Source organism: Benincasa hispida, chromosome 10 (assembly GCF_027475165.1).
Source record: "Benincasa hispida cultivar pf3 chromosome 10, pf3_genome.v1.1, whole genome shotgun sequence".
NCBI classification, from domain to species: Eukaryota; Viridiplantae; Streptophyta; class Magnoliopsida; order Cucurbitales; family Cucurbitaceae; genus Benincasa; species Benincasa hispida.
The window spans coordinates 33,402,169-33,429,241 of record NC_143487.1 but is presented as its reverse complement, the minus strand read 5'-3'; the positions used below and the strand labels follow the sequence as shown (position 1 = coordinate 33,429,241).

Below are 27,073 nucleotides of genomic sequence, written 5' to 3'. Positions count from 1 at the left end.
TTGTATGTCATCACATACATGCATGAGTCACATACAGATAACCAGGGATTTTATGTTACCTTTGTTTGTGGTAAAACAAATAAAACAAGCAACTGAGCAAAATACTAGATGTAAAGTAAATATCATATATTATACAACACAAGCATTCATACAAACTATTTAAAAACTACAAGACACGAGACTTTAGGGCATCAACCCCAACATAGAAAGTGTGGCACCACATTGTCAAGTCCTGGAATCAACCTTTAAGGGAGCAATTTATCTACTTACCCCTACTTTGAGGAAGGAGTGAATTCCGTCTTGTGTAGCTGAGTTCCCAACTCCCCAATCAGAGAATCCCCAAAGTGGTAGGTTTGAGTCGACGATCTGGCCACTCGCACCTATGCAAATCAAAGAACCGCCCTCATAGGTAGGAGTTCCCAACACACTCAGGATTAAGGTCATGTTACCAATGGTCATCCTAGTGAAATGAAAGTCTCTGTCATGAACGACGTTATATAATGAGACTATTTTGTGGTCCAATCTTATACAAATTCCTTTAAATAGGATACCTCCGCTCGCATGTCTCTACATGAATGACTATGATAAGATCATTTGTAACACTTTACAACACTTGTAACATCTACAAAGCGGGCCATATCCGTAGTGTCACCAAGATAAGGTTTTTCTCCTTTATCCATATACTACAGACCATTTAGGTTATCATTTAAGGCATGACCCACTTGTATGTCTCCACATACATGTTTAAATTACAACGATAATCAGTGATCTTAGTTTATTGGTTTGTGGTTATACAACTAAAATATCTCATATTTCATAGACTGAAGTGAATAAAATATCTCATATTATAAATCACAAAACATTTGTTCGTACAGATGTTTACAAACTACAGGACCCAATGAGATTTAGGGCATCAACCCTAACAAGTTAGGGCCTGTGAGAAAAGAGTGATAGGTTCCCTGCAGTATGACTATGGAAGCTATCCCTCTAGGTAAAATAAATGCCATTTACATTTTGTGTGCGTGAGTTTAAAAGGCACTCTTGTCCTAGAAGTGTCTCGCTTTTTTGCAAGATAGTATACTATATACTGATAACCGAGCCAGTGTAAGACGAAGAGGAATTGAGAGTTAGTTATAACCTTTCTACTAGTTTTAGCTTTTAAGTAAACTGAAATTGAGTAGTCTCTTCTTTTATGGCTTTACAAGAAAAAGAACGTTTTCTTTTTAAAAATAGGCTTCAATTCTTTGTTAGAAAATTTTTAAAGGTTTAAGTGCCCATTTGTATCATTCGTTTGCTTGATTGTTGAAAAAAGAGATATGAATTAAATTTTTTAGTAAACCACATGAGCATAATAACATTTTTGAATGACTTCTCTGAATGAATGCACATTTAATATTCATTTTTTCTTGAATGTATGCATATTTCTAGTTTAGACTTGCTAAAGGCGACCAAGAATTAAGTTGGGGGTGTTTTGTTAGGTCTTTAAATGATGTATATTTACTATGTTAATTCCTCCAAAATTGTGTTAATTATTTGCTTTAATTGCTAAATTTGTAGATAAAACGGTCCCCGAGGTGTTTAGGAGTCATTAAGAGAAAATTGTGCCAAAAGGATAAAAAAATGACCAAGAAAATCAACAAATTGAAGAAAATTGAATAATTACTGAAATGCCATCGAGTATCATAGAGTAAAAAGCCATCGAGTAATCGAGCATCGAGTATTTACCAAAATACTAGCAAGTATAATCGGGTTAAGGGCATAAAGCATCAAGTAAATGTCATCGAGAAATCGAGTTAAAGCCACCGAGTTTCAGCGTCACAACCCTAGAAGAGGCATCGAGCAACACTTAAAGACAGAATGCTCATTTTTGCTGCAAAACGGGGCAGCATTACAATGCTTTGGATTTTAACGTGATTCATCACCCGCACATGCCTTACATAACGCAGCGTCAAGCACGAGCATCACATCTTAAGCGAAACGCTTCTTGGCTTTTTCTATGATTTAGCGTTGCAACGCTGACCCCAACATTGTGACGTTATCCCTGCAGCTATAAATAGTTTTCTTTCATTTTTTTGCTAAAAGAAGGAAGCATGATTTCGATAGAGGCTGAAATTTCTCTCTGTATCAGTTAGTCTCTATGGTATTTTTGTTTCCTACCTAGGTTAGATTTTGATTTGTAATTCTTCATGAATTTATCTATAAATTTGTGAAGTAATTCAATCTTATTTCTATTTCAAGAGTTCTTGTAAATTCTTTTGAGTTTTCTACTTTTCTTTATTATTAGCAATCTGAATTTGAGCATTTTTTAATATGTTTTTAATTCTTGAAGCATGTTGAATGATCTAATGGACTCTTCCTTGCCATTTACATCTGTTTCTCTACCTTCGAAAAGTTCTCTCAATCTATGGGTCATACTTGAGCTCAGGAGTATTTTCTTCGCTCATACGACGCTTACTTCTTTCTTCACAAGAGGAATGGCAATACTCCAAAGTTCGAAAGTTGCAAAGATCAAAGAGGTTTACACTACTCTTATCACTTCAATTCTTTCCCAAGTTTTAAACTCTTGCTCTTGCAAGGGTCTGGTGTCTCTTCTCCGTGCTGTTTTCGGCTGTCTCTTGACCTTTCCAAAAATTAATTTCTTCTCAAGAATTCTCTTCCCTTCGCTTAGTTGTCCTCCTGATTTGGTAGCATTGAGTATTTATAGACTTCCAGACAAAACAGTTCTTCTCATTAATGATTGTGTAAATGGGCAGCATTAATTTCCATGCCCTGTTGCACCGTCTGATGGTCACCGGAAGTTAAATGGATTTGCAACGGTATGGTCTTCAACGACTTTCAATTAAATTTCTGATTTGACCGTTATCGGCTTTACGCCCCATCACGTTTTATTACATTAGGCTACTGCCTTTATGTAAGGTCATCACGCGATCATCTTTGAAGTACCCTTGGATTGTCAACTCAAAACGCGCTATCGCATTGTTCCTGCACAGAATAACTCAGTTTAACTACTTTTATGCGATGAGAGTTAGCGATCGCAATTTTTCTTTTAGTTTGGCGTATTCAATCGTAATATTGCCTATTTACCATCACTTTCTCCCATTGTTTTAATAATTTGAGCTTTAATAACTTGTATTTCTACCAGTTATCAACAGACCAGTTTGGTTATCACTTAAGGCATAATCTACTTATATGTCTCCACATACATGCTTAAGTTACAATGACAACCATGGATCTTAGTTTATTAGTTTGTGGTAAAGCAATTGAATCATCTCATGTTTCATAGACAACAGTGAAGAAAATATCTCATATTATTACAACACAAGCGTTTGTTCAATATAGGTGTTTACAAACTACAGGACCCTATGAGAGTTTAGGGCATCAACCTCAACAATCTCCCACTTGTCCTAAAGTGGGTGGGTGTACAATACAACAAGTACAAATCAATAAACTAGGGCACTAAGGCCCAGTACAAAAATCTCCCACTTGCCCTAGTATTGTCGTGGGTGTTCTCATAGACCTATGCTCTGAAGGTGACCCTAAAAAGCTGTAGTCATGAGAGCCTTCGTAAATAGGTCAAGAACGTTGTGCTCTGAAGCGATCTTCGTGACTATTACGTCTCTTCGATGCATTGTCTTAGGAATGAGATGATACTTTCGCTCTATATGTTTGCCGTGCTTGTGACTCCTGGACTCCTTGGAGTTTGCCACAGCACCACTATTATCACAATAGAGGGTGATGGGCCTAGACATGTCTGGAACAACTTCCAGATCAGTCAGGAACTTCCTAAGCCAAACGACCTTCTTAGTAGCTTCACAAGCCGCTGCATACTCGACCTCCATCGTGGAGTCGACGATGCACCCTTGCTTAGTACTTCGCCAGACTACAACTCCTCCGTCAAGAGTGAACACTGAGCCTGAAGTGGATTTCTGAGAATCCTTATCAGTTTGAAAGTCAGAGTCTGTGTATCCAGTAAAGATCAAATCCTTAGATCCATCCACAAGCATGTAGTCCCTTGTTCTCTGAAGATACTTGAGGATGTTCTTAACGGTGGTCTAGTGACTCTATCCTGGATTAAACTGATACCTACTGACTATCCCTACAATGTAACAGATGTCTGGTCTAGTACACAATATTGCATACATCAAACTGCCAACGGCGGAAGCATAGAAGACCTACCTAATCTTCTCAACCTCTTGAGGTGTCTTAAGACATATTTCCTTAGACAATGTAAATCCATGCCTAAAAGACAGTAGGCCCCTTTTGGAGTTCTGTATCGAGTACTTGAGCAACATCTTGTCAATGTACGATGCCTGGGACAACGCTAGCACTTTATTCTTCTGATTCCAAAAGATATGAATACTAAGAACAAACTAAGCCTCTTCGAAATCTTTGATTTAGAATTGGGTTGCTAGCCAGTTCTTAACTGATGTCAGTAGACCTATCTCATTCTGAATGTGTAGGATATCATCTACATACAGGAAAACTACTGAACTGTTAATAATTTTATTGTAGACACAAGGCTCATCAACATCTTGGTCAAAGCCGTACGATTTGATCGTAGTATCAAATCGGATGTTCCAAGATCGAGACGACTGTTTCAGCCCATAAATAGACCGATTCAGTTTGCAAACCTTTTTCTCTTGATCTTGGGTTATGAATCCCTCGGGCTACCCCATATAATTGGTCTCCTTAAGATTACCATTCAGAAAGGCAGTCTTAACGTTCATTTGCCATATCTCGTAGTCATAATATGAGGCAATGAATAGGAGGATGCGGATAGACTTTAACATGACAACAGGCGAGAAAGTCTCCTCATATGATCCTCCTCAAGGAAGGTAGTGTTCGTCGACACAAACACTCTGTTGTCCTTAGGGTTTCTTTGAAAGCTCATTCAACACGATTTTACTTCTTGGTTTGTGCTCCCCTATGTGGTCCTTCTCAAGAAAAGTAGCATTTGTCAATACAAATACTTTATTTTCTTTGAGATCATAGAAATAACCACCTCTCGTTTCCTTGGGGTAGCTTAAAAATAGGCATAACCTTGAACGCAGTTCTAATTTATTAGGCTTGGCCTCAAGCACATGCGTTGGGCATCCACAGATTCTAAAATGACGTAAACTAGCTTTACGACCGTTCCATAACTCCAGAGATTCTTTAACAGCACTTTTAGAGGAAACACAGATCAGGATATAAGCTGCAGTCTCCACTATATAACCCCAAAACGAGTCAGGCAAGGAAGTGTAACCCATCATAGACCGAACCATATCCAATAGGATTCGATTTCTCCTTTCTGATACACCATTTTGCTAAGGTGTACTAGGTGCTGAGAGTTGGAAAATTATTCCATGTTCTATCAAATTGTTCTGGAAAGTCAAATCCAAAAACTCTCCACCTCGATCAGATTGAAGTATTTTAATCATTTAATGCATTTTCAACTTCAGCCTTGAATTCTTTGAACCTTTCAAAAGACTCAGATTTTTATTGCATTAAACAAACGTACCCATACCTCAAAAAATCGTCAGTGAAAGTGATGAAATATTCATAACCTCCCTTAGCTCTTACATTCATCGGACCACAAAGGTCTTAATGTACTAGCTCTTGAGGTTCTTTGGCCCTATGACATTTTTCAGTAAAAAAGCCTTTTAGTCATTTTTCCTTCAAGGCATGACTTACACATTGGTAAAGAATTTTCTTCTAACTCACTTAGAAGTCCATTCTTCACCAACCTCTTAATTCTATTGAGATTAATGTGTCCCAATCTTAGGTGCCAAAGTTGGGCATTTTCCTTAGAAGAAATTCTAAGTTGCTTATTTTGAGTTATGATAGTTTTAAAAAGCTCTATGTTATGGAGGGCATTTGTTACTAACGACCTTAGCACATACAAATTATTTTCCTGGTGAGCAGAACATATATCAACTCCATTCTTAGTAATAAACACTTTATTATAAGAAAAATTAGGTTGATATTTACATTTTAACAGACACTTTATAGACAATAAGTTCCTTTTTAAATCAGGAACAACAAATACATCATTCAAAATGAGAAATTTTTTCTGTAAAGATAACCGGAGACCTCCCACTGCTATAGCTGAGACGACGTGTCCGGTTCCAACTTGCATCATCATCTCACCAGCACCAAGCTGCTACTAGGAACTAATACCCTGAAATGAAGAAAAAACATGGTTAGTGACCCCAGAGTCAATAATCCAGGCAGAATCATCATTCTCCACTAAACAAGTCTCTAAAACAAGCAAATCACATTTACCTTGTTTGGACTTCTTTTTCTCTGCCAAATATCTGGGACAGATCCTCTTCAAGTGCCCATCCTGATTGCAATGAAAACATTTGCTCTTGTCAACCCTCATTGGTTGTCTACCCCTTTTTCTATCTGTGAGGATCTCACTAGAGCGCCTTCTATGGCCGAATAGGCCATGGCCAAGCTTACTAAGAGCTGGTTCGAGACCGGCCAAGCAACCTCGGGGGTAGGAATAGTGAAAGAAAGATAAGAGAAAGAAGCGGGGTAGAGGAATTGGTCGACGTCGAGAAAGCTCTGCAAGCTTCCCTTTTGCGCTATAGAAATGGATGGAAATTCCCGCCTGTTATTTTCACCTTTCCCTCAAGATACTTGTACGTTATCGGTGACTTACTCGTAGTAAGCCCAAGCTTCAGATCCATTCTGATCCTGAAATATCTCGTTGTGCTTTCCTTCACTTAGAAAGTCTACACCTTTTGAAAACCCGAAGATCATATATGACTTACCAAAAACGAAAAGAAAGGAGAAAGGCACGGGATAATCCCTAGTAATGTAAGTAACTAAAGACCCTATCGGTTCATGTGAATAGAAGGATGCTGCCGAGAATCTGCTACCAAGTCAGTATGACTAGAAGTTGACCTGAGAAGGGGAATTTCCTATGTCTCGGGGGATAGCAGCAATCTGCAGGTTCGAGAGACCTGTGGAAAAGGAAAAGAAGCACAACTCTCTTATACAATAAGTTAGCGAGCACTAAGGAGGGCAAAAGCTATTTTAGTATTTACTGCTAATCCGATGCCCACCCCGCCTCATATTATGTCGGAATGGTATTTCCTACCTTGGAGCAACATCTTATGGGTTAGCAGGAGTCTTCCCCTTACCACCCTTCTTCTTCTTCCACTTTCTGGTGCCGGAGGAAGAAGATGCAGACTTAGTTCCAGAGGTCGAACCTTTGTGGAACTTTTTAGATGATGAAACAACATTTTCTCCACCCTTCTTCTCCTTGCTTTTCAACAAGGATTGAAAAGTTAGCAACTCGTTGAGCAGAGTAGTACGGTTGTAGTCAATCCTATTCATAACAACATTGCTACGAAAATGAAGGAAGCTATTTGGTAAGGAATCCAGAATGATGCTAACCTGGCTGGTCTCATCGATGTTAGACCCGTTCATCTCAGCCACGTTGAAGTGAATCATCATGTTAAGAACGTGTTCCCTAACAGATGACCCCTCTTACATCTATGAGTTGAAGATATACTTGAGAGCGTCGTGCTTGAGCTATGCGGATGGTTGTCTGAACATTCCCCCAAGGACTCCATGATCTCACATGCAGTGACCATGGGCTCATGCTTCTTGGCCAAAACTTCGTTAAGGTTGGCCAAGATGTACACTTAGGCCTTCTCATTCGTCGTTGTCCATCACTCGTTTGCCTCTCAAACATTTCAAGGAGCAGTAGAAGCTGGAATAGAAAGAAGGACAAATCTGAGATTATCGATGATTAAAATTATGTTTATTGTATTTTCCTAACTAGTGTAGTTCTTGCCAGTTAGTTTGTCGGCGACAAGTAAACTATGAGTCGCAGTAGCCATAATATAATTGTTGAAACAGAACAAACTTAATTAAGTCTACTTGCATTAAACTAGTTTTATAAAACTAATCATGTTTTAGCAAAATAGTCTTGTCTGCCCTAAGTTACATCTATTTTGCAATGATGCTTCAGTGAGGCAGGACAAAAGTCACCGTAGGGTGATCAAGTGCCTCTTCACTGAAATGAGACATTCTCAACCATTAGATAGAAACAACTCCTTGTAATTGAATCTAATAGTCACCATTGTTTGGTCTAGATTTTGTTAACATCCTTAACAATTTTGTGCAAGTGTAGCCCTTCATTTTAGGTCCCAGAGTCCCGCCCTAATGAGCCAACTTTAGGGAAAAGTCGATTAAGACAAGAGACTAAAGCAACCCTATCCATTTCTGGAGACCAAATAAAGAGTTATGCAAAATTATCATCCTTTACGGGGACACCCACGATGCCACGAGGCAATGCATAAAACTTTATCCAACCTAATGAGAGAGAACGGGGGAGATATGTTGTCATATGTCCCGCTCCAACTTACTATGAACACTCTCTCCATTCACCTTGGTATTGACTTACCTAAATACCACCTGTAGGGGGACACCCATGGTGCCTCGAGGTCGAGGATGGATCTCACGGTGTGAACTTTTAGGGAAAAATATGTAGACGTTAAAGTGAAGTATTATTACTCCATTTTCCTCCCAGGGTTCATTAACTTAGAAAATATGGCTACTTATTTTAACTAAGTGATTTATTTAATTTGCTCAAAAACAACATTTGCTTTTGATGATTAAACAACTTTGATTCAAGTCTTATTAAACTCTTTAACAGACTTTCATCAAATTTGCATGTATGTAACAAATCTATCTAATTCACCTTTCCAGATAGGTTCCCAAGTAGGGGTGCGACGTTTCCATCGACTTAAGTACCCCAACCTAGCCAGAACCAGCCTTAGACAAAAGGTCTCTTATAAATACATTTATCACATATTTATTCTTTTATTAGGAATCAATTTAATCCTATTAAACCAATTTAAAAGATTAAACATAGATTTCTAATCTTATTAGAAACATGATCTTAGGTCTATCTCAATCAAATTTTAAAAAACTTTTAAAAGAATGATTAAAGCCTAAGGTTTGCATGCAACTCTTATTGATTTTAATTCTAATTTCATTAATTATAACATTGATAAGAAATGAAACAATCAAAACCAACTAACATTGCAAGTTAGACATACATAAGTTGTTTATAACAATTATAAATTAACCTAAGGTAGAGTCATGCTTCATGCAATGTTCATTCATTACTAATATATAACTTTTATATTATCATGTAATGAAATAAGCTATACCATACATTCCATACAGACATTCAACCTTATATTATAACATTTATAATATAAATGATGCATGGATATGCTATAAAGCATGCATACATATATTATAACTTTTATATTATATGATGCATGGGCATGCTTTATGTAATTTAAATCATGCATACTAATATATTATAACATTTATAATATAAAATGATGCATGAAAATAAATGCATAACTTATGGTGGGTTTTAAAACTATATGACATACATTATGGCATATAAAATAAACATACATCACATGCATATTTAATTAAAGTTGATGGACTTAGATAGTAAATCTCAAAATCGAAAAATAAAAAGACTAAACTATTACAAAAGTTGAGTCCACCGGTTCAGAACAAGTGAACCAGGTTTTGAACTGCTCGCCTTGAACCGCTCCACCAAGAACCCTTGCAGCTTGATTGTGTAGCAAAGTCCTGATCGTCAAGTAACGAGTGTTGAGTATAGACGATCGTGTATAAGTGATCACGTAGCTTTTGACTATGCGATGAGCATGAAAGTCCACGCGATTGTGCAGCGTGCATCGAGTAGCGCATGTCATGCGGTCGTGTAGCTAAAGTCTATGCGATGAGCATGATAGTCTACACGATCGTGTAGTGTGCCCCGAGTATCGTATACTATGCGATCGTGCTACTGACCATGCGATGAGCATGATAGTTTACACAATCATTTAGCACGCAAACTTTGCGTCAAGTATCATATATCGCGCGATCGTCTACCTATCAAGTGCCTACGCGATCATGTAGCCAACTTAACACGATCGTGTAGCAAACTTTATACGATTGCATAACATTAACTATGCGATCGTTTAGCAGATGCTACACGAATCGTGTAGAAAAATCTACATGAATGCATAGCAAAATCTAAACAATTGTTTAGCTCTAGCAACACGGCGGCCACCGTTTCGTCTTCTCCATTGAAATGCACTGCAACCTTTCTTCTGAAGCTTTACGAACGACTCAAAATGAACAAATACAGACTGGATTGCAAGTTTAATGCCCAAAAATGTAGGGGCCCTTATAAATTTAACTTTGTAATTTAAACAGAAAGTCATAAACAGAGATACTACCCCAAAACATCCATCACCAACCATCCATAACAGTTGAACGGTAGAAACTAAAACTCTCCAAAACCTGGAAATGATTTCAATACCGAAATTGAATTTGGAATCAAAATGCGAACCTTGCTTTGATACCAACTGAAGGATCTCGATTTTAAAGAGATCATTGAGCAGAAGCGAATCATCCAAATTTCATTTAGATTGAAAACACAAATTTACAACAAACATACAGTTTATGTATTCTAACTTTTTACTAAAACATGCATTTTAAATAAGAAATAGGGTTCAAGAGATTATACCTTTGAAGAATGATTTTTCGCATAAACCTCTCAAACTATCATGAACTCGAACGCAGCAGCAACACTTGAAGACTTTCTTCAAGAAAAACATGAATTAAAATGCAGACACAACCACTTGGAACCTTCAACTACTTGTTGTGAGTTTGAAGGAGGAAGAAGATTGGGGAAGATGACTATCATATAACAAGCTTCTCAATCATGTAGTTAAAAGCTCCTATCGTATAGGCTCTGCAATTTTCGTGTAAACTTGTTGTACATCTGTATGGAAGAAAAGAATAATAAAATATTTTATTTCATTTTGCCATAAAAAACCAATTACCACGTACTAAGGTGGTTAGAGAGAAAAAGGGATTATTATCCAAACTAGTAAATACTATAAATAAATATGATAACCAATTTATCATATTATATTTATAACTTATAATTTTAATATTGCATCATATACAATATAAACTATAGTTTTTTTTCTCTATTTTATGGCATTTAATATAAGTCATATTTATATTAAATTTAATAACTATTGGAATCTCATTCAAATATTTCTTTCCTCCAATTTAAACTATAATTTATCTAATACATTATAAAAATTATATCATATATAGTTAAATTGCCTCTTATTAATTTAAACAATTCAAATTAAACCAAAAACTGATTCTCAACTAAATCATTTTGAGCTACAAAGGGACCTTATGGACTTATAGTTCCAACAGTATGTAAATAATTAAATAAACTCTTTAATTACATTATCCACCATCTGTTAACTGTCAAACATTCCACTAAAGACTGACAGCTGAACTCTTCGTACTACAGATATATTTCTGTGTCCATTGGATATAATCAATCAATAGTACGATGACCTTTCACATTGCTCGTAAGTACAACTGGAGCAAATTACCGTTTTGCCCCTATAGTTACATCTAATTCCTTAAGTACCACTAATCCATCTAATGAACAATAGATCATAGTCCTACTATGACTAAACCCGTCTCGGGCCAAGAGAGGGTGTGGTGCCACATTGTTATCCCTGCATCGGGGTAGGATGAATTTCATGGGGGTAGGAGTGAATTTCATGGGGTAGGAATGAATTTCATGGGGTAGGGGTGAATTTCATCTTGCGTAGCTGAGTTCCCAGCTCCCAATCAGACGAATCCCAAAATGGTAGGCTCATTGAGTTGGCGATCTAGCCACTCTCACCCATACAAATCAAAGGACTACCCTCATAAACAGGAGTTAACAACTCACTTAGGATTAAGGTTATGTTACCTATGGTCACCCTAGTGAAATGAAAGTGGGTATTATATAATGAGACTAAATATTTCGTGGTTCGGTCTTATACAAACTCTTTATATAGAATATCTCCGCTTGCATGTCTAATACATGAATGATCAGTGTCAGATCATTTGTAGCACTTTACAACATTTGTAACATCTACAAAGTGAGTCATACTCGTAGTGTTGGATGTTAGTTTATTGGTTTGTGGTTAATGCAACTAAAATATCACATATTTCATAGACAAAGTGAATAAAATATCAAATATTATCAATCACATACAAGTTTGTTCATACAAAGATTTACAAAGGACTCTACAAGATTTAGGGCAATCAACCCTAACAAATTCTAGCATGTGCATAGCCGAATAATTCATACATATAACATATTCTTAGTGTCTAAAACATACTTCTAAATTCACTTAATCCCAATTGAAACTAAAGAACTAAAGTTTTTGGCACAAAGGCGTTCCGATAGTAAGGTCAGTTACTTGGAATTAAGTCCAAATGTTTTCAATTTAACTTTGCAAAATCCTTGAACCCTGAATAAATCCTAAAACATAAATCAAATTTAAATTAAAATCCTACCGCCAATTCTCAATCTAAATAATTCCAAATACTTCCAAATGCTCACCCAACAAGTGTTTAACCCAAAACCACCCGAAATTTCAAAATCAAACCAACTCAACTGTTAGTCCGCCAAAATCAACTTTGAACTCCACTTGACAGCAACGGAAAACTTTCAGATCCGACCTCCTAAACCACAATTGAATCTATAGTTAGTCTAATAATCAATAGGTATCCAAGAACTATTAATAATGACCTCCAATCTTACCGAAAAAAAAAAACTTGCCGACACCACCTCTAAACTACTGGACAACACGTTGAGTGTGTCGAAATTCTTTAATCTATCACCCAAAATCAATGAGTATCAATAAAACGGAGCTAACATTTAATGGGTGTTCAAGAATCTTCAAAAACCCAATCAAGATAGCAATATATTCTCCAAAGAAGGAATTTTCAGTGAACCCAAAATCGGTGGCGACAGAACTGGCAACACCGATGAATACCGACGTCTGGCACGTGAATCAGATCTAGGATGCAAACTTCGACAACAGTGTGATCGGAACCTCACGACGCGAACAGACGGACGAGCGACTGCGTCTGGAGACTGATCTAGGCGCCACATGGCGCGGTGTATGACGGTCGACGCAAGCGACTGAAACCAGACGGCTGGAGGAAGACCTTGGGTTGTTGGTTCACGATGAAGAGGAAGAAGAAGATGAATAAAGGGTTTAATTTTCCTTTCTTTTTGTGCACGCTTCATGAAGAGACAAATAACTTTTATATATATGTATGTATATACACTTAATCCTTTCCCCAATCATATCAAACTTCATTTTCCTATATACAAATATAAATATTTAATCATTTTCTCCCATCACATTAACTTAAATTAATTAAATTTTGTCTCAACAATTTAAATCGACAACATTAGATCCCAATTAAAATCTAAACTTCCAAATCCCTCAAATCTATTATCCAAATCTTAAATTGAATTACCTTAACAAGTAAGGTCAATTTTAAATCTCAAAATTTCAAAAATACATCCCAATAATTCAAATAATTAAATTAAAATCACCTAAAAATTTGGAATGTCACATGTAAAAATGAATAAAAATATTTACAAAATATAATAAAATTTTAGAATTATCAATGATAGAGGTTGATAAACACTAGTCGACTTCTATTGGTATCTATTAGTGACATTGATAGACACTGATAGAAGTCTCTCAGTATCCATAAACGTCTATCGTTGACAGTTCTAAAATTTTGCTATATCTTGTAAATATTTTCAATAGTTTTACCATTTGAAATAATTTTTCTATTCTTTTCTTTTCTTCTTTTCTTTTTTTCTTTTTTTCTTTTTTTCTTTTTTTAAGTTTTTTTTCGGTGTTTAAAATATAAGTTCTATTTTAAGTTTTTTTTTTTTTGGAAAAAGTAACTAACTAAAAACTCACCTTTAAAAGTTAAGCCCCACTCAAAAGAGATTAAAATTCACACACTCATAAATAACCTCAATATGATGACCTTCAATTTTTTTATCTTCTTCAAGGCACACACTTTTCATTTGCTCTAAGCTTTTGGTCTTCTTCAAGCTTAATAATTTGTGCATACATAGATATCACTATAAATATGGGTTTTCTAGGTTAGACCCAAGTACTATTTATCATTTTTTTTCCTTATTTCTTTATGCAAACTACAACATTGTTTTCTCTATTGTATTCAATTGTCTTGGCATTACATGTAGAGAATTTCCTTCCCAATGATCGAATATTTAAACTAGCATGGATTGATGACTTAAATGTTGAATGAAACAAAGTTGTCAATTCATTTCTTGTGTTCGTTAACATCATGTGCGTAATTACGGTTGTTGTTGATTTTATCTACGCTGTGGACTTAATTATGATTGTTATTGAATTTTCCCTCATCCTCCATTTGTAGATGTCTTCCTAATTTTCTTTTCAATTTTTTCATAGTTATCTAGAATAGTGAGGAGGTTGGAAAAACAATTTTAAGTGTGAATATCTTTCTTAATGATATGTTTCGGTATCTCTCTCAATCTCCACTCTCCCAACCCATCCATAAATTCCTTTATCTCTTATTAACTAACTCTTAATACTAAATCAAGCTTGAATATAAAAGATTGTTTATTCATTATTTGCAAAACCATTAAAATTCTAAATTATTTTATATTAATTCCACCATGAGTTGTAAATTAAAATGAAGACAAAATTTAGAATTAGATTTTTTTTTTTTTTTTGTAAGAATTAGTCTATAGAAATAAATAAAAACATACAATTGAATCATCCCACATTCCCACATAAATTTCATAAATGGAATATTTAAATCAAAACTTCTCCACTCACATATAAATTAAATTCGTTCATGCTTGTCATAAATAAGCCATATAAAAATATTAAAATGTTTGTAGTTAATTGTTTAGACAATTGTGTAATTAGACAATAGACAGAGACAGGGTTCAATTCTTCATTAAAAACAGGAAAAAGAAAAAAAAAAGGGGGTCCAATTGTAATTAACTGAATCATTCATCCCCCTTCACTCTTTTTTTCGTTTTTCCTTTGTTTTTTAGATTTATTTTTTAAATTAATGTTATTTTAATAAATAATCACAAAAATAGGATTAGAGGAAAAATAATTATAAAAGTAGAGTTAAGAAATCGTGGATCCGATACATTATTACGAAAAGACGTGTACCAAATCCATGAATGTTTAAATAAATCGTGGACCCGACATATGGTTTAGAAAAAATCACATACAAGTCCACAATTTTAAGCTACACATGACAGCCACATGTAAGACTTTTTGTCATGTGAAAATCGTTGACCCATTAGAAATTGAGTTTCATGTACTCTTATTTATTAAAATAACTTATTTTAAGAAAAAAAAGTAAAAAAAGGATTAATACAATTAATACTATTATTAAACAAATATATTATATTATATATGCCAATTAATTCAAAAAATCGTCTATGGAAGGAATGATGAAAATTAGTCTTGTACATCATGTTTTACTAATTTCATTAATGCTCAACTTGTAGTTTGTTTTTTCTCTTCCTTAATTTCTTCTATTAAAATTTCTATATTTAGCTTCTTTTTCTGTTGAGAAATTATATATTCAGTACTTCAAATTAGGTTATCTATTAGTGTAATGGTTTTTGTTTTCTAAAAATAATTAAAAACAATTACGACTTTTTTAATTGCAATTAATTAGAATTTTGAGAGGGTTTGGACCATTAAAAAATATTATTAAAATAAAACGAGACTACAATCCACTCATATATACTAATAGTTTTTTAGATCATTATCTTCCATAACTACATAAAGATCTCTTCTATCTTTTATTTTTATAATTTATAGACATTTGAGTTTCTCTTCTTCTTAGATTTATTTTCCTTCTTTTATTTCCTTCTTTAATTTCAACTTAAGGATTGAGAGGAAGAAGAAAAATAGGGTGCAAAAGTAATAATAACGTAACATGGAGAAAGAAATGTAAATAGATGAGAGATGGGGATGTTAAGAAAAAAGAAATTTGAATAAATGGATGAGACATCGAAAAAAAAGTAATGAAATAAACTGATATAGTGCTCGTACCATCGACCTCAAAGTCTGATGAGAGGTATTTAAGGTTAATTGAGGTATTATAAAAATTCACAAGGGTAAAATTGTCCCAAAAATTGGATACCTTTATAAAATTTAGAAATTAAATAATGTCAAAACAATAAAAAGAAAAGACTTGAATATAAGAAATATTTTCAATTTATTTTAAAAATTGAATGCTAGGTTACTCTACCTTAAAATCTAATAACGGAAGTTAAGAACTCTTTGAATTTAACAATTAAAACATTTTAAAAATAAAAGTGTAGAAATACGTTGAAAATAATTGCTTAAATAAAACTAGGGTCCTACTTATTCAAAAAATAAAATTTAAAATGTATGATTTACTATATTAATATAATAACTAAAGTTTCAAATATTCTTATATCCTACCAGATAAGATTTTTGGGATACATTTAGTTTTTGTTTTTTTGGCTTACAAATAGTATATTGTATATTAAAATACTCTAAAGCTGTTGAGATTACACTTTATATTAGCAATTATTTATATATAAGAAAAATTAGAAAGATTGAGTAGTAAGTCAAAATGTAAAAAGATTTTAACTTTTTTAGAAATTAATTAAAATTAATGGTATTACATTAATTATATTTAATAGTTAAAATTTTTAAATTTGGATTTTTGTAACATTCAGCTCCTACAGCCATATATGAGATCCTGCATTTTTCTACATAATTATGAGCTCTTTTAGTTTGTTTCTTCTTCCTTAATTTCTTCTATCAAAATTTCTATATTTAGCTTCTTTTTCGTTTGAAAAATTATATATTTATTACTTGAAATTAGGTTATTGTTTTCTAAAAAATTCATGTTATCTATTAGTTCAATAGTTTTTTTTTTTTTTTCTAAAAATAATTAGAAAAGCAACATTTGAGTTTCTCTTCTTTTTAGATTTGCTTTTCTTCTTTTATTTTCTTCTTTAATTTCAACTTAAGAAGTGAGAGGTAGAAGAAAAATAGGGTGTGAAAGAAAGAATAACAAAACATGGAAAGAGATAATGTTAACATTTGCAAAGTTGAGAAACTTATTTTTGAAAACCAGGTTAACTCTCACATGGACGCATTTTTTATGTCGGTCAACATTTTTATGTCGGTCAACTAATCAATAGGGTAAATGGTAATGTTATCAATGACAAATATGTATATACTAAAAGTGACTCTTATTAAAGATATGCTAATAACAAAGTTTAGAGAGAGATTGGGAGAGAAGTAAATAACACATTTTAGTATCTAATGGAAATCAATAAATATATATGTACAAAATGATTCGCCTTTAGTTTGTTCTCAAAACTAGTTGGTTAAACATTACAAGGTTGAAAATTTAAAATCTTTTAGTATACAGTTTTTTACTATTAAAAATTCTAATAAATACAATAACTTTTAGAGACTCGTCATGTAGTTTAACAAAAAAAAAAAAAACATCCACGTTATGAATAAACAAAACTGGATTTAAAAAATGTAGGCTTTATTTGGTAACCATTTTGTTTTTTTATTTATGATTTTAAAAATTAAGCTTATCGACGCTACTTCCATCCTCAAATTTCTTTCTTTATTATCTACCTTTTTATCAATGGTTTAAAAATCGAGCCACTAAAAAAAGTAGTTTTCAAAAAGTTGTGTTTGTCTTTGGAATTTGACTAAAAGTTAAACCATTTTACTTAATAAAGATGCAAGTCATTATAAGAAATGTGGATGATATAAATTTAAATTTTTTACAAAAATTAAATGATAAGTCGGGGAAAATATAAATTAAAACTTATTTTTCTTATTAAGAAGTCGTAGTCTCATTTATGATATAAGAGATAGATGGGAGCTCTAGAGGGCTCCAGATTGTTTGGCCGCGTGCACACAAGATATGATGGATCGGACAAATGGATAAAATTTTCAATACTTGCATTTATATTCCCCTTTAAAGTCCACCAAACGTGCTTCTTTAAAGTTACTCTCAATTAAAGTTTTATTGAAAAAGTCTACCTCAATTAGTTGCTTATCATAAAATTTGTATTTAAGAATTAGGATTATTTTTAGGTCGAGAAAAATAAACCAACTTCTTTATAAATATAGTACAATGTTATTGTCAATCAGAGATAGATCACGATAGACGCATCTATTAGTGTTTAGATATCTATCATAGTCTATCATTTGATAGACAATTACATTTCGCTATACTTAAAAATACTTTCAATAATTTTATCAATTAAAATAATTACCCAAAGAATTATGTAAAACCTTAAATTAAAATATGAGTGGAAGGTAGAGAGTGCATGCTATGGTATTTCTATAAATTATTTTTTGAAATTCATAAATATTAAAAAAAAAATTATGAAATCAAAATTAGGGAATATGGTGAGTGAAAATTATATAATGGAGGTTGCCTTTGTCCTCATGAGGATTATATTGAAACTACACACATAGTTTACAAAATCTAGCTATGGGAGAGAATCTGAATGAGTTGCTTCAATCTCAAGCTCATATTTGGAGCCATAGTTTGAAATTTATCAATTCTATGTCTCTAAAATGTGCTGTTGAATTAGGAATCCCAGATATTATCCATAGCCATGGCCAACCCATGAGCCTCTCAAGTTTAGTTGCAGCACTCCATATTGAACCCACCAAAGCTCAATGTCTTGGCCGCCTTATGCGCCTTCTTGTTCATTCTGGCTTCTTCACTACTCAAACTCATGATCATGAGAATGAGGAAGCTGAAGATTTGAAGTATAGTCTCACCCCATCCTCTCGCCTTCTCCTTCGTCACAGCCGTAGCACCACATTCCAAGCCATACCCTTCTTGTTTCTTTGTTTGGATAAAGCTTCAATAGCTTCATGGCAATGTTTGAGTAGTTGGTTTTGTAGCTCAAATAATAATGGCCAACATTACTCTAATGCCTTTGAAATGGCAAATGGGAAGTTCATATGGAACTATGCTGCTCAAGAACCAAGTTTTGCTAATTTGTTTCAACACACAATGGTTTGTGATTCTGAAATCATTGGTAAAATAGTGAAGGAGGAGTGTGGTGAAGTGTTTGAAGGGTTGAACTCATTGGTTGATGTTGGTGGTGGTGTAGGTGTTATGGGAAAAGCCATTGTAGAGGCATTCCCACATATTACTTGCACTGTATTTGATCTCCCACATGTGATCTCTAACCAACTACTACAAACTCAAACTAACTTGAGGTTTGTTGGCGGAGATATGTTTGAAGAAAATATTCCCCCAGCAAATGCAGTTTTGCTCAAGGTACATATATATCTGCTTCTTAAAGTATTGACCATCATAAGTTTAAATTTTTAGTTTTCTATTCTAACTTTTACGATGTTATTTTTTTTAGTATTGACCATCGTTGGGTGTCTTTACAAATATTTTCATAAAAGTTTTTGAGGGATTCATCCTATCTCGTACATAAAAGTTATCGGCTCCGAATAAAGGAATTTTTGTGGTTTGACACACAGGGACGATAATTTTCATAATTATTTTTTAAGAATAAAGAAAAACTTTTGTTGTACGATATGCAGGTGTTATACATAAAAGTATATCTCTTGTTTTCATAGTTCCAGCTCGAAAAGAAAATTTAAAAATAAAGAAAACAAAAAATGGGACGTTTTCTAAAATAAGCTCTATTTTTTTTTAAACAAGAATATCAAATGTTGTAGTATTTCTAGTTTACTCTATCCATCAAGTTTTTAAGTTTACTGGTGATTTATAAGGTGCTATCTCGATAATATTCTTATATATGATTGAGAAATTACATATGTTCCAACATTAAAAGTTTGATCGGATTTTGATAATCAGTGGGTTTTACACAATTGGAATGATGAACAAAGCATTAAGATATTGAAGAAGTGTAAAGATGCAATTCCAAGCAGAGAGAGAGGTGGAAAATTGGTCATCATAGACATGGTAATGGAAAACAAAACAGAAGACAGAGAGTCAACTGAAACTCAACTTTTCTTTGATGTTTTGATGATGGTCAATCTAAATGGGAAGGAAAGAACTGAGAGAGAATGGAAGAATCTATTTATGAAAGCAGGTTTTAGTGATTACAAGATCATTTCTAAGTTGGGTTTAAGGTCCCTTATTGAGGTCTACCCTTAACCCATCAATTATTAGTTTTTTTATAAGCACTAGAATTTATCTGAAATTTTTACTACTTAATTTTGCTTTTCTATTTCATAGGGTTTGTAAGAACTTGTGGTGTACAACATGAATAAACAAAGCATCACAATAAAGTTTTACGTATTTAAAATGAAATTTTTATTGTTTTGTTTAGTATAATTAATAATTCAAGATGTAAAGAGAAGACATTATATTATAATATATTGATTTTTCTTATTGATGTCTTAAATATATAATAATAAAGGTGTGGAAAAAGATAATGGAAAAATATTTTACTGTGTGAGATAATAATTACGTTAATGAATATGGGAAATGAAATTTACGTATCTGGTATTTCAAGGAAAATTTTCAATCATTAAAAATTAGGAATCATTATATGGCCTTCTTGCAGATTTGACAAATTAAGTTTAAAAATTGGTTCGATAATCCAGACTTATTACTTTTGCAAAAATACCAAAAAACAAGCTCAACCCATGAAACGTCAAAACAGTTTGGATACACCTGATGCATCTGATATACACTTGATACACAATTGATATACTATTGATATACACTTGATACCATTGATACATTAAACTACTAGTATATACATCTGATACACTTGATACACTACTGATATACACTTGATATACTTAATATAGTGTTGATACACAATTGAAAATCATTAGTTATTTTAAGTGTTTTAAATTGAAGGACATTTATGTAAATAAAGACTTGTAGCAATTTTGTAATTAAATAGATCTTCTTTAACTATAGCTACTTTATGTTGGAAAGGGAAGGGCTGCCACACAAAGAGGAGAGAAAGGAAGAGAGAAGAGAGAGAGAGCAATACGCATGTGACGACATTTTCCCCTACCAACTCTGTGCCACCGCCGATTAGCTTCACCACCTCCTCACAGTCGCCACCTTTGCCCACAATCGTTTGGTTCAACCTCTCCTTACTAGAGCTCACAAAGGGAGCTTAATGCAATGAAAATGGAAATCAACGAGTGAGGTGGTTGGCAATTGACAGACAAGTAGAGGTACAACAAAGCAGGTAGCTGTGATTGGCCAGACAACTTGGAGATGGCACGTGAGAGAGAGAAGAAGATGGAACTTGAGAATGAGAGAGAAGGCTAAGAACGAATCTGTGAAGATGAAAAGTTGCCACATCTGAAAATGGAAAAAAATGTGTGATAAACTCAGATCCCTAAACTAAAATTACCACCCAATACAATTGTCCTCATAATATTTGTTTTTGTGGTAGAGATTTAAAAATTCAAAATTACTTCAATTTCTAAGAAAACACCAACAATAGTAGAGATTTAAATATTTTTCCTATGTGAGATAAAGATTATATTCGTTTTGGCACCCTAATAAAAACATTAAATTAAAACACAATAAACTGTCTTAAAAACATCGAAGAAAACTGTGACGTTCGTGGAGGGAGAAAACTACCATGACCTTTCCATGACAGAAAAACAATGACAAATATTAGTCAAATATTTTTCATGACGTACAAAGGATGACAAACGACATAATTCTTCATAGAAATCTATTGGGTCTAAATCCGTCTTTAACCTCTAGTTTTTGGCCTTTTTCATAAAAAACACTTCACCACGAACGACTCGGACTTACTGATTCAATTTACAGAATAAATGTCTAAAGCACAGTGACCTTATATTGATCAAATCAATGAATTAAAGCGGTAAATAGAAGTGCCAATATTTATGTCGTTATTTGCAAAATGTAGTATGCTACCCACCATTCATTTCAGTATAAAATTGAGAACAAAATCAAAAGAGCGATTTGGCTCTGATACTAGTTGAAGAGATCGAATCCTGCAGTGAAAGCGAGTGAACGCTTTACTTCTTTTTCATTAGAAAATTAAAACACAAAAAAAGAATAAACAATATATACATTATGCGTTTCAATAGGTTAGCAGTAAAAATCAAGGAAGAAGAAAACACTGACCTTTGAAGAACCATTTTTCTTGCTAATCACAGCAATCATCCTCTTCCTCTCAAATGGAACTCCACAACAACGAATTTGCCGTGAACAGAATGATGATGCTAGCATAAGGTCTTCCATGCTTTTCTCTTGGCAAAGACCAGGTTGTGGGGATCAGCTTTTGGAAAAGAAGGAAATTTTATATCTGCAGGATAGTTTTTTTAGAAAAATAATTTTTCTGTAAAATCAAGGTTGACAGAGATTGAAAGAGGGAGGGAGAGTGTATAACAATTCTATAGGAAAGAAAACTTCCATCCTTGTTTTTCAACATGAAGTGGAATGGAAATAACCACCCACTTCATTCCCTCTTTAATTAATTAAGATATTTAGTTTAATTAAAATATGAATTAAATCAATCAATTAAATAAATAATAAATTAATTTACTAAATTAAATATTTGAATCTTATTCAAATATTTATCTCTCTCTTAACCTATAGTTTAATATGAATCATAATCATATTAAATTATAACCTATAGTTTTAATATGAATCTAATTCATATTAATTTAATATTTGAATCATATTCAAATATATTAAATATTCTTTTTATTATAAAGTTTAATTTTGAATCTCATTCAAAATTAACTTTATACTATAATGTATCTATATTAACTATATCATATGCAATTAACATCTATTCCCTTATTTAATTTGAACAATTCAAAATCTTTCAAAACTCTTGGTCCTTGTTTACTCGTTGTGAGCTAGCAGGGGACCAAATGGACCTATAAATTTGAAGCTCCAATTATAGTAAGTTGATCCATCATGAGCAGTTTGTAATTATAGCTCAAATTATCATTTTACCTCTGTAATTACCTTTTACTTCTAATGTATTTTCAATCTCTTTAATGAACAATCTGTTTATGGTCCTACCATAAACCAAGTCCATCTCAGGCTAATAAGAGAGTGGGTACCATTTGATAGAGATAGGAGGAAGAACAAATCGTGTAGACGATAAGCAAGTGGGAGAGAAAAGGAAGCTATTGTATATCTAAATGCTTATCGTTTAGAAGAAGCTACACGATCGTGTAGGTTTTACAAAGCGATCATTTAGTAAAAGATGAACGATCGTTTAGACAAATACGACACATTATGCGATCGTTTAGGAAAGCTAAGCGATCGTTTAAGGACTAGCGTGCGATCGTTTAGGCGCGAGGTGTGCAATCGTTTAGGCACCGAGCGACTATCGTATAGGCTTTCGACTTATGCGATTGTTTACGTTTCCACACCGATGTCAAATTTTCAGAATCTTTGTAAAATGAAACTAGTTTTCATTTTATTCTTCGGTTACCATAACCGAAGCGGCTACTCCAACTAACGCACGTCCGAGAGAAATTTTAGGCCAATTATCATATAATTAACCAATTAATAATTAATAAATATAATCATATTATATTCTTACCCTAAAGTTTGATATCACATATCTACTATAGTAATTTCTCCTCTACTTGATATAAATCATATTTATATCTAATTTCCTCCAAAATAATGTATCTCATACATTTAGCCAATTATATCATATATAATTAACCAGTCCAATTATATCATATATAATCGAACTTCCTATTGTCAATTTGAACATTTCAAACTGACCAAACACTTATTCTCGACTTTACCCAACTACCCAGGCCTCCTCGAATCCAACGGTCTGTGAATAGCTGACTAAACTCTTTCACCACGAGATCCACCATCTGTTAACTGTCAAGCATTCAACTAAAGACCAACAACTGAACTCTTCTTACCACAGATATATTTCTATGTCCATTGGATATAACCAATCATGAGTATGATGACTCTTCATAGATGCTCGTAATTATAGCTAGGCCAATTTATCGTTTTGTCCCTGTAGTTACATCTCACTCCTTATGTATCACTGATTCCTCTGATGAACAATACAACATAGTCCAACTATGTGTGAACACCTCTCAGGCCAAGAGAAGGTGTGTGGTGCCACATCGTTCAAGCCCTGAAATCAGCTTTTAAGGGAGCTATCTATCTACCTGTCCTTACCTCGGGGAAGGAGTGAATTCCATCTTATGTAGTTGAGTTCCCAGCTCCCAAATTAGACGAATCCCCAAAATGGTAGGTTTGAATCGACGACCTGGCCACTCACACCGATACAAATCAAAGGGCCGCCCTCAATGACAAGAGTTCCTAACTCACTCAGGATTGAGGTCATGTTACCTATGGTCATCCTAGTGAAGTGAAGTCTCTGTCATGAACAGTGTTATATAACGAGACGTTAACACTTCGTGGTCAGGTCTTATACAAACTCTTTGTATAGGACGCCCCCCTTGCATGTCCCTAACATGAATGATTAGGATCAGACCATCTATGACAAGTCACAATACTTGTGACCATTCCACAAAGCGGGCCGCGTCCGTAACATTACCAGGATAAGGTTTCCCTCCTACATCCATATACTACAAACCATTTTGGTTATCACTCAAGACATGATCTACTTGTATGTCACCACATACATGTTTAAGTTACATACAGATAACCAAGGATTTCATGTTTATTGGTTTGTGGTAAAGCAAATAAAACATACAACTGAGCAAAAAACGAAATGTGAAGTAAATAACATATATTATACAACACAAGCGTTTGTACAAACTGTTTACAAACTACAAGACATGAGACTTTAGGGCATCAACCCCACAGTTCTCCCACTGGCCCTCTTGCATAAATGACAAATCTTGTAGTCCTGGACATTTTAGGTGATCTTCACACACTTTAGCCTAGAGAATCTTTTTATATATATCAAAATATGTGTCATAAAATCATATTGGTCACTACCATGAAGCTTTCTCTCGAATTGCCTTTACCCTTGGTGTGTCCTAATATCCTCAATTTTAGTTTTTGCATCACTATTATCTTATAAAATGTGATAGACCAATTCATATCTAAAACCGTTTTCAAATTTAGAGATGTATTATAACTACACATATTATTAGTTCACAAGAAAATAATTCCCTTGTAGTCCATAATATACCAACAAGGATAAATCTTAACATGAATTTCTCTAAATCCTTGTAAGATCTATTGTATCTTGTAAAAGATCAAATATTAAACTCCATATACACAAATATCTCATTGTCCATAGATATTTTGAGAAAATGTTAACTTTTATACTTAATGGTCATACCCTTGATTTAACCAATATAACTAACCTTGTATATTAAATGTTAATTTAGTTTCATTTATTAATTGTCTCGTACTTAAAGAAGATAATTAATCATATATCTTCAACACTTAAGGTGTCTTAAGAAACATTTCCATAGACTTTATCTTCACTTTAGAACAATATACTATCATTCTATTTGAAGTTATTGCGTCGAACATTTAAAAAATAATTTTTTTTTTGTAAATTTAAGATGCTTGAGACAAGTTTAACATGATGTCCTTAAAATCTCTATTTGGACATCTAATATTTCATACCATTTCAAATCATCCATTTTGAAATTGGTTAGGTAGTCAAACTTTTATATCAAAATTTTAATTCATTCATAATAAGTAATTAGACATCAATGATAAAATTTTCACTTAACATTTAATAATTTTCTTGTCTATACAAGAACATTATTATTTATTCAAAGTTATGGGCATGATAATATATCAAACCCCTATATTCAAAGATTCTAATTGTGCAATTCATTTCTCAATTGAATATATACAATTTTGCAAACCTTTTGGTACCGAGTCTTTGAAAAATTCTAAATTTGTGTAGATGCATTAAATTTTTTTCACAAAAGGTTCATTCATTTTTTTTTTTACATATTTCATATTCAACAATGAATAAAAAATTCATAAAGACTCCATTATAGTAACAAGTGAGAAAATGGACTCAAAATCTAATTTCTCTCACTAACTGTAGCGTTAGTTTTCACCTTTTGCCAAAAGTCTTACTTTGAAGGTCTATATATTAATATTTTACACTTTAAGGTATCTTTTGTAGATAAATCCATATTCTATGGGTTTTACCCCATCAAGAATATCCATAGATTCAGACTGAGATAAATACTTTATCTCATGATTATTACTTTGTATATACTTTATCTCATGATTATGACTTTGATATACAACTTCTCATCACGTGCTTCAACACTTGCCATCTAATATGACAACTTTGGATTCCATTAAATCATTTCAATGGTTGAGTCATCTCATAACCCTCTCACTACATTTGAAATTTAATGACTACATTGACTTCAAGTGAGTACTTGATGAAAATTGAGTTATCTTATAAGTGTCCCACTATGTTGAAGACTTATCTAGTTGACTATTAGAAATCATTTGACTTTTAAATGTAATTCAATGTTAACAAAAATTATCGATTATTAAGTAGTTTAACTTGGAATTAGTTCGTCAAGTTATTTAACCTTATCATAGGTTTTAATCTTTTAATTGAAATTCCTAATAAAATTAGTATTTGTCACACAAATATGTTATTTTATTAACGATTGTATAAAAGATTATTATTTCTCTTCAAGGATCACCTACATTTAGGTGTACCTATGAAGATTTGTATATCATTTGGATTTTTTTTATGCGAGTATCTTAACATACCAAAATCTTGAAATCTCGTAAATAAGTTTATAACACTTCCATAGTCCAAAATTATTTCTCAACTAGTTTTGGAAGAAATACTATTCAAAATGCGATCTATATTGCATATCCTAATTCGAGTATGACAATAGTGTGTAACTTAGTGTGATCCTGTTTGATAAAATATTTATCATTAATATGACCATGTCTTAACAAGGCCTTCTTCCTCATTTTGAAGCACAATTTCACCTAAATTGTTTCAAGTTGGAATATAACCCCATTTTATAATAATTAGGTTTAGTACGTAAGGTTTTTGTACTTTTCATTATGATCGAATCATAATGTATTGATAAACTTACTTAATTGATTTTAAACTCTAGTCTTATTGTTTTGGAACATTTCAAAG

The 27,073-nt window shown here is 33.1% G+C and overlaps 1 protein-coding gene and 1 long non-coding RNA gene across 3 annotated transcripts; one reads left to right on the top strand and one right to left on the bottom strand.

The window, feature by feature from the left end:
* Positions 1–12,067: 12,067 nt before the first annotated feature.
* LOC150033281 (uncharacterized) lies at positions 12,068–13,225 on the bottom strand. The gene is made up of 2 exons (XR_016524013.1): positions 12,662–13,225; positions 12,068–12,582 (listed from the first exon to the last, which is right to left on the bottom strand). It is a non-coding gene; the product is annotated as an uncharacterized LOC150033281 (long non-coding RNA).
* Positions 13,226–18,388: 5,163 nt separating this feature from the next.
* Positions 18,389–21,394, top strand: LOC120088885 (putative O-methyltransferase 3). Of its 2 annotated transcripts, none has more exons than XM_090305693.1 (2): positions 18,389–19,254; positions 20,910–21,394. In XM_090305693.1, exons 1-2 carry the CDS (start codon positions 18,451–18,453, stop codon positions 21,093–21,095), a joined length of 990 nt encoding a protein of 329 aa, XP_090161819.1. In that variant the 5' UTR covers positions 18,389–18,450; the 3' UTR covers positions 21,096–21,394. The 2 variants fall into 2 exon arrangements, with proteins under 2 accessions (XP_090161819.1, XP_038902252.1); XM_039046324.2 differs by lacking the exon at positions 20,910–21,394 and adding an exon at positions 19,807–20,346 and having other exon boundaries at positions 18,399–19,254.
* The last annotated feature ends 5,679 nt before the right edge of the window (positions 21,395–27,073 follow it).

Coding starts and splice junctions, on each gene's coding strand:
- LOC120088885 (XM_039046324.2), top strand. CDS start 18,451: ATGGGAGAGAATCTGAATGAGTTGCTTCAATCTCAAGCTCATATTTGG. Junction 19,255..19,806: donor CAAATGCAGTTTTGCTCAAG/GTACATATATAT, acceptor TTTGATAATCAG/TGGGTTTTACACAATTGGAA.